The sequence below is a fragment of the Electrophorus electricus genome, chromosome 7, assembly GCF_013358815.1.
Source record: "Electrophorus electricus isolate fEleEle1 chromosome 7, fEleEle1.pri, whole genome shotgun sequence".
Lineage (NCBI taxonomy): Eukaryota > Metazoa > Chordata > Actinopteri > Gymnotiformes > Gymnotidae > Electrophorus > Electrophorus electricus.
Window position 1 is genome coordinate 9,962,374 of NC_049541.1, and position 10,709 is coordinate 9,973,082.

Sequence of the window (10,709 nt, forward strand, 5' to 3'; positions counted from 1 at the left end):
ACGTGTGCCCCTGAAAAGTGCCTTCCTCGTACTTAGGTCATAGTCTAAAAATATTCAAACGTGTTCTTTTATTTAAAAGTCACAATGGAAAACTTCATTTTAGCCTTGTCCTAAAAGGTGTATATATGGTTTGACTTAGCCTGTTTAGTCTGGATTTCATCTGATGGCCAGATGTAACAGTGGGATATATAAAGGTCACAGAACTCACAAAAGTATCTAAAATAACGTTTGGCTCATTCTACATAATACATACAAACCTTCAGTGCTTTGTATGTGTTAAAGAGAAGGAAACCAGCGACTCCAAACACAATATAAAAACACCAGGATATAGGAGGCCTACATTTGTACCCAATAACCTGTCCTATGTATCTGGCCAGCATATTACAAGGTACAGCAATCAAAAGTCCACCTTTAAAACACGTTTATTCAACTTTATTACTTAGGTAAATAGAAGGTATAGCACTCTTTAAAGCACTACTTCAGTTTTGAGGCCAGATTACAACACTGCCCTCTTGTGGTGTAATCTGCATAAATCGCTATTGTTTGCAGAACATGGCTAGCAGATGGCAGCATGGATAAACAAGCACAGCACCACTCAAACCGTTCTAGTTCTGGTAAACACAAACTGCTTCATAAACTACTCATTTGTGCTTTTCCCATCTCAACATTTGCATAAAAGTGACGCAGCTTCCAATTCTAACAATTCCAAGGTAAAATAGGACACCAATTTTATCACACTAAAAAATGTTTTGTCTGTACCTAAACGCCTAAACAAGAATGACAGGATGAGCTGTTACTCTGGAGAACCTGTCACAATGTTTGAGATCTACATGTAGCGTTTGCAGTTTCCCTGTAAGATACTAAACCATCTCATATTTGCGGTGACTGGTCAAGTATAATCTTGAAACAGTGCCACTCAAGAGCCTATATTACTTTACAAGATCAGATGAGTGCTCATCTGTCTTCAAGATTTACTTGTTGTATTTGGACCAAGGCAGCATAACTGTAATAATTGAATACTTCCTTGCCCAGCTCTGCCCCCAGCACTTCAGTAGGCAGACACCCACCAAGGAAGTTTGACATCAATATTTACATCACTCAAGAAAAACAAGCGACAAAGTCCAGAATGTGACCATCCCCTCATTTTTATTGTGAAAAATGTACAGAAACTTTAACGATAGGACTTCTGGTAGCGAGCGCGAGCTCCGGGCCCACCAAACTTCTTGGACTCGCAGCGGCGTGGATCGGCCACCAGCAGGGTCCTATCATACTGGATCAGGATGTCCTTAATCTCCTTCTTGGAGGCCTCATCCACATCTGAACGGGACAAGACAACAGAATAAACAGTAAACAGCTTCATCAGTAAAAAGTGTTTCATGCAGTTTTTGTCCTAAACTTTTTACAATACAAACACCATCTAAATTGGGGCAAATAACTAAGGTGGTAAGCACACAACAGCAAATAGAGAAAGACAACTTACACTTCTGATAGTAAGCAACCAGGGCTTTGGAGATGGCCTGGCGAATAGCTACAAGAAGAGAAATAAAACATGAGGAGAAAAAAAAACAAACACACATCGACTATATGCTGTTTGTGTCGAAATTATGAACTAACTGCTCTGCAGTTGGGTTGCAACTGATTGGCAGAAGTTGAAACTGAACCTCTAGAATGAACTGTACAATTACTGAACATCCCATGGGGCAAAGACTGGCTACAGCACTAATGAAAGATGGGTTTCAGGACCACAGGGCAAGAGTTTCAGTGCAGCAAGGTGCTGGAAGAGCTTTGGGTGGTTTACCGTAGATCTGAGCAACGTGTCCACCACCCTTGACGCGAACTCTGATGTCGACACCGGCGAAACGTTCCTTTCCCAACAGCAGTATGGGCTCCAGCAACTGGAAAAGCATCGCAGCACTTAAGACTTCATGCGCAGAAAGAGGCGACACTGGGACCACCTAGTTAACGACTTCCCTGTGCAGGTCTATGACATCCACAGAACAACTGTGTGCTTTGAAAATGTTGTTTGGCAGTACACCCATAGCACAGACTGTTATTTTAATTAATGGACCTAACAGAATGGTCCCTCACCTAGCAAGGCCAGCCTGTGGCTTAACTGCACTCAGATTATTCCATCCACAAAAGATATGCTCACAACTGTAGAGACCCAAATACTAGGCAATGGTACATTACATTTTCATGCACATACTTCTTGAATTTCAGATGTGAAGCAGAAATATGCAAAATTAAAATTTTATTTGCTCAATTGGGTCACCATGACAAAAATATTGGTCAAAATGGAAGTGACAGACATGGTGACTTGAAGCAAGTGCCAGAACAGCAGCAGATGCCCAGTGCCACCTGGAGCAGACTCAGAGCAACATGTCACCATTTTGGCCCCCATGGTATGAGCAAAGCACCCTGGTTGAGTCAGTTTCTTTTAATTCTGTACCTCTTCAAAAGTATGTGGCATAAACGAAGCCAATTTCAGCAGACACATATAAACACAGAGTAAACCAGCACACACACACAAGCAAAAGGCTGATTTGAAAGCATCAGGGAGTAAAAGTTACCCACCTTGTACTGCAGGGTAGCTGGCTCAACTCCTTCGAGGGGTCTACCATTCACCTTAATCAGCCCATTGCCCCTCTTGCAGTGGGCAACAGCCGTAGCAGTTTTCTGAAAAGGTAAATTAACCAAATCTCAAATTGCAAAGGTTAACACATTTAACTTTAAACCTGACTAGCTGTGGTCATTTGTGCTGTTGGAAGTAGCATTTTGGAAGTTTGGGAATATGTTGTCTATACAAGTTAGTTATTCTGTGCTGTTGGCACTTTATTTTTAGGTTTATATTCTAGAAACTGAAATGTTTTGGGGTCATAAATGACCCCAGCCTTATTGTAAGCAATAGTGTAAATAGTGATAATGCTAGTACTTGATTATGTCTGTTGTGAGACTTGATTTGCACACATGGTCATTAGTGATATATCTGCTTGGTCTAGAGTTGCTGAGGTTTTGAAATGGATGACAATGACAATAAGACTGATGGCAGCATGTCAAGTGAACGCGAGTCCAGCTGTGATTACGAAGACCATGTCTGAGTCTGAACAAAGTAAGGTTGTTCATCATAAATCCATACAGTCACATGACAACATACAACGATCTGATCAACACGGTTCCTTCATCGCCTGGTTGATGATTCCAACAAGACATGACCTGATCATCATCTGGTATAACACGTGGAGCTCGTGTGACCAGCGCCCTTGAAACTTACCACTTATACAGGACCCCTCAGATCACAAATAACGTGATGTAGACCACCAAAGGCTAGGCCTCAAATTAGTGACAAACGTGACCACATTTTCCACACTATTGACAAACTAGCTTCCAGTTTGGTCAAACGGTTCTGATATTTAAACTACGTCATGTTAGTACTTATATAACAAACAGGGTCAGAGATGACCCCAGTCGGTCATTAGGTGTGGGAAACATGTTGCTCGGATGGAGGTTAAAGAACATTACTTGGAATATTTCAAGTAACCTTAACGCTCTAGGGAATTTGAGGCCAGAGTTAAAACCCGCGCCGGTGGACTAAGGACATCGGTAATGTCGGACACGCTGAATAAACCGTTGCTAGCCAGAGAAGAACTAACCATCACTTCACTTAAGGAGCCTAACCAGTAGTTAGACCACTGGAGCACCAGGTTAAGACTCAACTGCACTCATAGCTAAGCCATGACAGGGAGCCATTTTATCTTACTAGTTAGTCGTGCACATCTAACGTTAATATTCTTAGTTTTATTCTCGCAATACCATTTACGTGATGTCTAGCTGCTCTAGAACGTAAAGAGAGTACTAACGGGTCGGCCTGGCTCATATCACACAGCTAGTTAGCTTAGCTTAGATGCCACGCGTCTCTAGCTGATCTAATGGGCTAACGGGCCGTGTTGACCACGTTACTCTACACACCTTCACACACGACTGAGTGTGTACTAACTCGAAGGCCATATAAATGAGCTGTGTGGAGGACTTGGTTATCTTACATATCTTAGTTGTCCTCCACACACGGAGTACCGGCGTTAGCCGTTAGCCCGCTTGTGCGTGGCTACTAAAGCTACAAACGTGCACTCACTTTGCGTCCGAACACCTGGACAGACTGCAGGGGTCCTTTGGCCGGCATGTTTCTGCGGTAGAGACGGAGACAGGCGGTTAAATGAAGAGTTTAGTCTCAGTAAACGGGCTGTTTTGGTAGAGCCTTCCTCACACCTACCGCGTCGTGTCGCAGCGCCGCGCGGAGAGGACGACACGGGGTTTCCGACAGGGCAAGAGCAGGGGCGGCGTCTTCCTCGCGGTAACAGCCCGTCACAGACACGGGTGCACTGCCCCCTAGCGCCACACGGTCGCTACTGCAACGACTAGGTTAGATGAAGAGTAAAAGCAATTAATCGAGACACTAGAGGTCGCAAAAGATCGTGTGATCTTTGCTCATCGCCACAAATGTCTGCTCATGTTTAACTTTGAGGCGATGATCAAAGACCACAGCTAGAACATATGAACATATGAACGTTACTTATCTTAGCTTCAGGTGGGGGGCAGTAATCCCCAACAACTCGGTCCAGGACAGAGTTTTCTGTGGAGGTTGCGTGTGCTCCTAAACTTGTTCACGTGTTATTCCCATTTTGCTTTCTGTGTGTGATGGACTCAGCAGTTGTACAGGATCTGGCATCAGGACTGTTTTACTTGGCCAAGATATCACAAGGAATTGGTCTTAGACGTAGCTCACATTACGGCAGGAGTAGTTTGACATTAGATAAAGTAACAAGTGAACAAAAATATGGAAAAGAGAAGGAAAAACCAATTTAAAAATAAAATAATAAAGTGCAAATAGGGAAGATTCACTATTCCATTCCACAGGGTTCCTGAGCAGTGTCCTTGTATTCCCTATAGATTAATAAATCCTAGCTCTGCAACTCATAATGCAGAAGATATGATGTGTGTGTGTGTGTGTGTGTGGCAGCTGGGCAGTTAGATGGTTCCTTTGTTTGCTAATGTTTACAGACTGAACTGTATGTAGGCCTATGTAATGTCTACCCTATATATTGTGCATAAAACGAATATCTGGTTGATGTTGTCTAAACTGCTTAACATTATATACCTTAAAATAACCAACATTAGCCAACTTTATAAGCTAACAAACTAAACTGGTTTTCCAGCTGTGTGGCAGCATTTCTGAACTTTACTTCCACGTCATTCACACCTCTCAGCAAAAGTGTATAAATGTGAGTAGCACTCACACACCGTGGAATGTACCATCCAATAGAAATTAAAAGGATGTTTTACGTAAAATAATGTTGCTGTCGTAACTTAAATTGGACATTTTAGCCATCTGGTATTTAGTTATTATAATATCTTAAAAGTATAAACATATACTGTTTTCTTAGCATTTGTCTATTTATGTCATCCTTTACCTTCCGACATCACGTCTGTTTCAGGCATGTTTCTTAAAAACGTGTTTGTGCCCTAATCCTTTTGTTACAACATCATCTTGCATTCTTCTTGCCTAATTTTACACAAGCAATTTCCAGTTCTGTTACTAATGACCGAAACACTGGAGGTGTGAAGCAGGATACACTTGATACTCTTAAGGCTCTCCCACCAGGCACTTTAAGGTCCCCTTAATCTCCTGCTCAGTTCAGTGGTCCTCTCATGGACGGACGTGGACAAGTATCTTACAAAAACTGTTCTCTTTCACTTGTGTGCTCTCTGATTATGTCCTCAGTAGTAATAGTATTTATAGTTATTCTAGGCCACTATTGAAGTACAGTGACTTTGTAATATCTCCATCTGATGTTGCAAAGCTACAAAGACACTACTGGCTATCAGTATATTGCTCTTCTTTACAACTGTTATGTGTTAATTTTTTTAGATAAAGGTGATTTTTTTCATTATTTGAAAGTAATCCTAAACGTTTGTAGCATATACATTTTTATTAGTTATTGTCTATTTTTTTAAACTTCCTACTTTCACTGCAAGTTATACCATGTAACTTTGAAACTATTTTTTAATGAAGCCTTTGCTATTGACCATTCACATCCTGCTTGTCCTGTTGATCATTCACATCCTGCTTGTCCTGATGTCATGCCTTTTGTCTTTGTGTGAGTGAACACGTGTGTAAGTTTGTGTGTGTGTTTGCTGTGTTTTTCTTTGTCACAATAAGTAGAGGGTGTTAATCAGCAGAAGCCCAAAGAAATGTGTGTGTGTGTTAAAAAGAGGAGGTGTGTATGATAGTGGCTTGCAGGCTCAGGTGTGAGAGGAGGTGCAAGTGTGTGTGTGAGCGTGAGAGAGAGAGGGAGGGAGACAACATCACGCTGGTTAATAAGTGAGTGTGTGTGTGTGTGTGTGTGTGTGTGTGTGTGTGTGTGTGAGTGTGTGTGTGTGTGTGAGTGTGTGTGTGTGTGTGTGTGTGTGTGTGAGTGTGTGTGTGTGTGTGTGTGTGTGAGTGTGTGTGTGTGTGTGTGTGTGTGTGAGTGTGTGTGTGTGTGTGTGAGTGTGTGTGTGTGTGTGTGAGTGTGTGTGTGTGTGTGTGTGTGTGTGTGTGTGTGTGTGTGTGTGTGTGTGAGTGTGTGTGTGTGTGTGTGTGTGTGTGTAGTAGAGCAATAGTCTCCTCAGACAGATGCTGGCTCTGCTGAAGAGGAAATGGAACTCAATGAGGTGACATAGGGCTGTTTGTTTTTTTTCTTTGGAAAGTGATAATGAGGATTCTTGGTCTACCAGCTTGGCCCGATCTAGGCACTTACACACACACACGCACACACACGCGCACACACACACACACACACACACACACACACACACACACACTTCTTTCAGTACATGGAATTTCGTGGAATAAAGAAGGTAAATTTGGTATTATTTCAAAGCATGTAAATGTTCTCAATTTATAATTATGTACAAATCTGAAATAAGCTGTTACTAGATTTGACTAGTAAATCCTATATTAGTTTTGCCCATTGCTTTGGTACTTGGTGTTGATTATATCTTCGCTGGATTCTGTTTATCAGTAAAGGTTTGTCTTGCCATCATTTTTGTCACTGTTTCTAAAAGTACCACCATGGTGAAGTCAGTGAGACATGCTCAAACAAAGCACCTGAACGGGGAGAAACTAGAGGACACTGTTAAGAGTCTAGATCGCAGGGAATACAATTTAAAACTACACATTTTTGGCTAAGCCCCTGACATAAATATCTTGTAGTGTTTTTGCAAAGTTATTTCTCATTCTCTGCTCTCACATGTCCTCATCTTATCCCCCCCCCCCCCCCCCAGGGCTTTATGTGGAAGGGCACAGACGCCTCTAATGACTGATTCATCTTGATCGGTTTGTTCCGCATGAAATGCCATCACTCTCTTCATCCATCATCAAGACTTTGGAGAGAGAGAGAGAGACGGAGAGAGAGAGAGAGAGAGGGAGAGAGAGAGAGAGAGAGAGGGAGAGAGAGAGAGAGAGAGAGAGAGAGAGAGAGAGAGAGAGAGAGAGAGAGAGAGAGACTCTGTGAGTTAGTCACACTTGTTGTGGCCAGCATTGACTCATTTCCCATGTATTCAGCCCAGACTTGAACTAAAAGGTGGATTAGCCTCACTGAGAGCCCTGGTGGTCAGCTTTTACAAATATACGCATGCTCCGATTCTTTCTTTTGTTCTTTGCTCTCAGTTTACTTCAGTTCATTTTAACGTTGCAAAAGCAGTAAATCATCATATGATAACTAAAGTCAAATACAATACACTTGACTTTGAAGGAATTGTAACACACTGGAGGAATCTTGAAAAAATCAGGGATTTACTGAAAATAAGACACCAGGGATCCAGAGAGCCCGGGCTATGCTGCAACATTCTTATGTCAGACCTATGACGTCCTGTGTTGCTTCTCACCTTATTTACAGTCGTGGCCAAAAGTTTTGAGACTGACACAAATTTTGGTTTTCTCAAAGTTTACTGCCTCATTTTTTTAGTACATTTTGTGAGATGTTTATATGGTATAGTGAAGTACAATTATAAGCATTTCATAAGTTTAAAAAAAAACTTTTATTTGACGAATACATCCAGTTTAAGCAAAGACCTAATATTTGGTGATGACCCATCTTTTTAAGACTTCTGCAATTCGCCTTGGCATGCTGGATATCAGTTTCTGGGCACAATTTTGACTGATGGCAACCCATTCTTGCCTAATCAGTGCTCTCCTCTTTTTGAGGAGAGACCACAGGTTCTCAATGGGATTGAAATCTGGGGAGTTTCCTGGCCATGGACCCAAACTTTCAATGGTTTGTTCACCGAGCCACTTTGTTACCGCTTTTGCCTTGTAACATGGTGCTCTGTCATGCTGGAAAAAGCATTGTACATCACCAAATTGCTCCTGGATAGTTGGGAGAAGTTGCTCTTGGAGGATGTTTTAATACCATTCCTTATTCCTGGCAGTGTTCTTAGGCAAAATGTTGAGCAAACCCACTCACTTGGATGAGAAGCAACCCCACACATGAACGGTCTCAGGATGCCTCACTGTTGGCATGACACAGGACTCATGGTGGCACTCACCTTTTCTTCTCTGGACAATCATTTGTCGAGATGTCCTCATTTAATCTTACGTTGTAATTTCATGGGCTTTACCTGAAAACAAAACGACACAGAGAACATGTAACAGGACAGTGTATTAAACTGAGTCACAGGCTCCTGTTCCATCTCTAAACACCTGTATCCCCCTGTTGGATTATTCTGTCTTCCATTCGCCTCTTCAGTTCAATTTAGCAACATAATTACTTTACCAAATTAATACCGAACACATCCTTTGATTTTTTTTTTTTTTTTTGTTCAGTATGACAATGGATAGTCTCATAGAAAACAATAGAAACAAAATTTAGCCTATAAAACTAAACAGGCACACTCTCAATGGAAATGGTTCTTAAATGGTTAATTGCTTTGGTGTGTGGTTACTGGAAGATTCTTTCATTGATTTAAAAAGCCCTTTTCAGTTACATGGATGGTTCTTCAATTTGTAAAAATGTTTTTCACATTGCCATGTGTCATTTCTATTTGGTTAAACACCTACTCCTCCCATTATTATAAAATGTGGCAAGATCAAATATGATGAGGCCTTATGACTGTCTCTCAAACTGGGCTTGTCCCACTGCAGTTCCGCCAGTAAACACAGAGTAAAGCTAACTTTTGAAGCCAACTTTTACTTTGTTGTGAATGTAAAAAAAAAAAAAAAAAAAGCTCTGCACAGTGATATAAAATTCTGAAATGTCATAAATTTGCCAGCAAGGCAGTTGGCAAATGAATAAATAGAAATAGTTAAGGTTACTGGTTTAGCTGGCTAATTAGCTAATGCTAGCTAGCAGCACCACACAAGCTATCTAACCGCTAGCTAACATTTGGTTACGCTTAATTAGTCTGAAATTCACTTTATAAATACCATTCATTCGATTTAAACTAATTTATTCTAGAAATAATTTTTTGTTAGCTAATTACTTTGTAGAAAAGGACTTGCTAGCATTAGCTAAGTGATGTTCAGTTAGATATTGAGGGTGGAGGCACTAGGCTTTTAGACCTTTTACACCTCATGGACATTTGACATGTACCGTAAATAAATTCAATTATGTGTAGTAATTCACAAGTAAATCACAAGCTCAGTGCATATTTGGGCTTGCCTTTATGCTTTTAAAGTTAGAGAGCTAACCTAGCTAAGAGTTAAATTATTTTTATAAGATTAGTATGTGTCGCACTGCAGGTATTGGTAATCTGGCATTTTTGATAATATGCCTTAAAGTCCTAGCAGCTGTAGGCCTGGCTTACCGTACAGATACCATGGTTTACCAAGAACATGCCACAGAATGGCTTAGCATTGTCTAATATTTATGTCTGTCTGCTTTCCAGACATGACACACACTGGACACTGTAGCACTGGCATGATGAAGTCAGCCTGGACATGTAGCTGGCCACAACAAGCCTTCATTTGCTTTTAATGAATTTATATATTTAATAGGTGAATGTGTCAATGTCACCAAGTAGTAATAATAAACCAAATATTTGGAATTTGTCTGGTTACTCCAGTAGATCCAGTACATTTAGGATGATGTTTAGCTGTTGAAGAACCATTTGATTCTGAATAGCCATTTGATATGGAGGAACCAGGAATCCCTGACAATTCTTGGAGGAACTAGTTAGAGAGCCACGATGAACATTTTTGTCATGGTACGGTCTAATGATTGGTGTTTATCGTTTGTGAGTGTTTAGCCTTACGTCAGCCTGTGAGCTACGGTGTCTTGTGCTGTGTGCAAATAAATATCGCTTTGTTTTACATGGCTCGTTCCCTCTTCCTGCCTCCATGCCTTACACTTCTAAGCAGAAGTTCTACAAAGAACTTTTTTAATAAGGTGCTCTTATTAAAAACCTTATTATGAAACCTCATCAGGGAATCAAAAATGGCTCTTCTTTGGCATTGCTTCAAATAACATTTTTTAGTTTCAGTTGGCACCTTTATTTTTAAGAGTGTAGCGGGTGGCTTATTCCTCACCCTTCCACTTTTTCTACTTCCCCACAGAATTATATACCAGTAACTACACCGCAGATTGTGCCTTCTCTACATTTACGTCATTTGGCAGACGATCTTTCCCAATGAACTGGAATGCTGTTAAAATACAGGGATCACCGCTGATGTCTAG

The 10,709-nt window shown here is 41.0% G+C and overlaps 1 protein-coding gene across 1 annotated transcript; it reads right to left on the minus strand.

Annotated features, from left to right (window-relative positions):
- Positions 1-1,124: 1,124 nt before the first annotated feature.
- Positions 1,125-4,323, minus strand: rps16 (ribosomal protein S16). The gene is made up of 6 exons (XM_027018525.2): positions 4,268-4,323; positions 4,130-4,181; positions 2,575-2,676; positions 1,799-1,895; positions 1,481-1,528; positions 1,125-1,317 (listed from the first exon to the last, which is right to left on the minus strand). Exons 2-6 carry the CDS (start codon positions 4,175-4,177, stop codon positions 1,172-1,174), a joined length of 441 nt encoding a protein of 146 aa, XP_026874326.1. The 5' UTR covers positions 4,178-4,181; positions 4,268-4,323; the 3' UTR covers positions 1,125-1,171.
- Positions 4,324-10,709: the final 6,386 nt, after the last annotated feature.

Coding starts and splice junctions, on each gene's coding strand:
- rps16 (XM_027018525.2), bottom strand. CDS start 4,177: ATGCCGGCCAAAGGACCCCTGCAGTCTGTCCAGGTGTTCGGACGCAAA. Junction 2,677..4,129: donor TCCAGGTGTTCGGACGCAAA/GTGAGTGCACGT, acceptor TTACCTTTTCAG/AAAACTGCTACGGCTGTTGC. Junction 1,318..1,480: donor GGTTGCTTACTATCAGAAGT/GTAAGTTGTCTT, acceptor TGTCCCGTTCAG/ATGTGGATGAGGCCTCCAAG.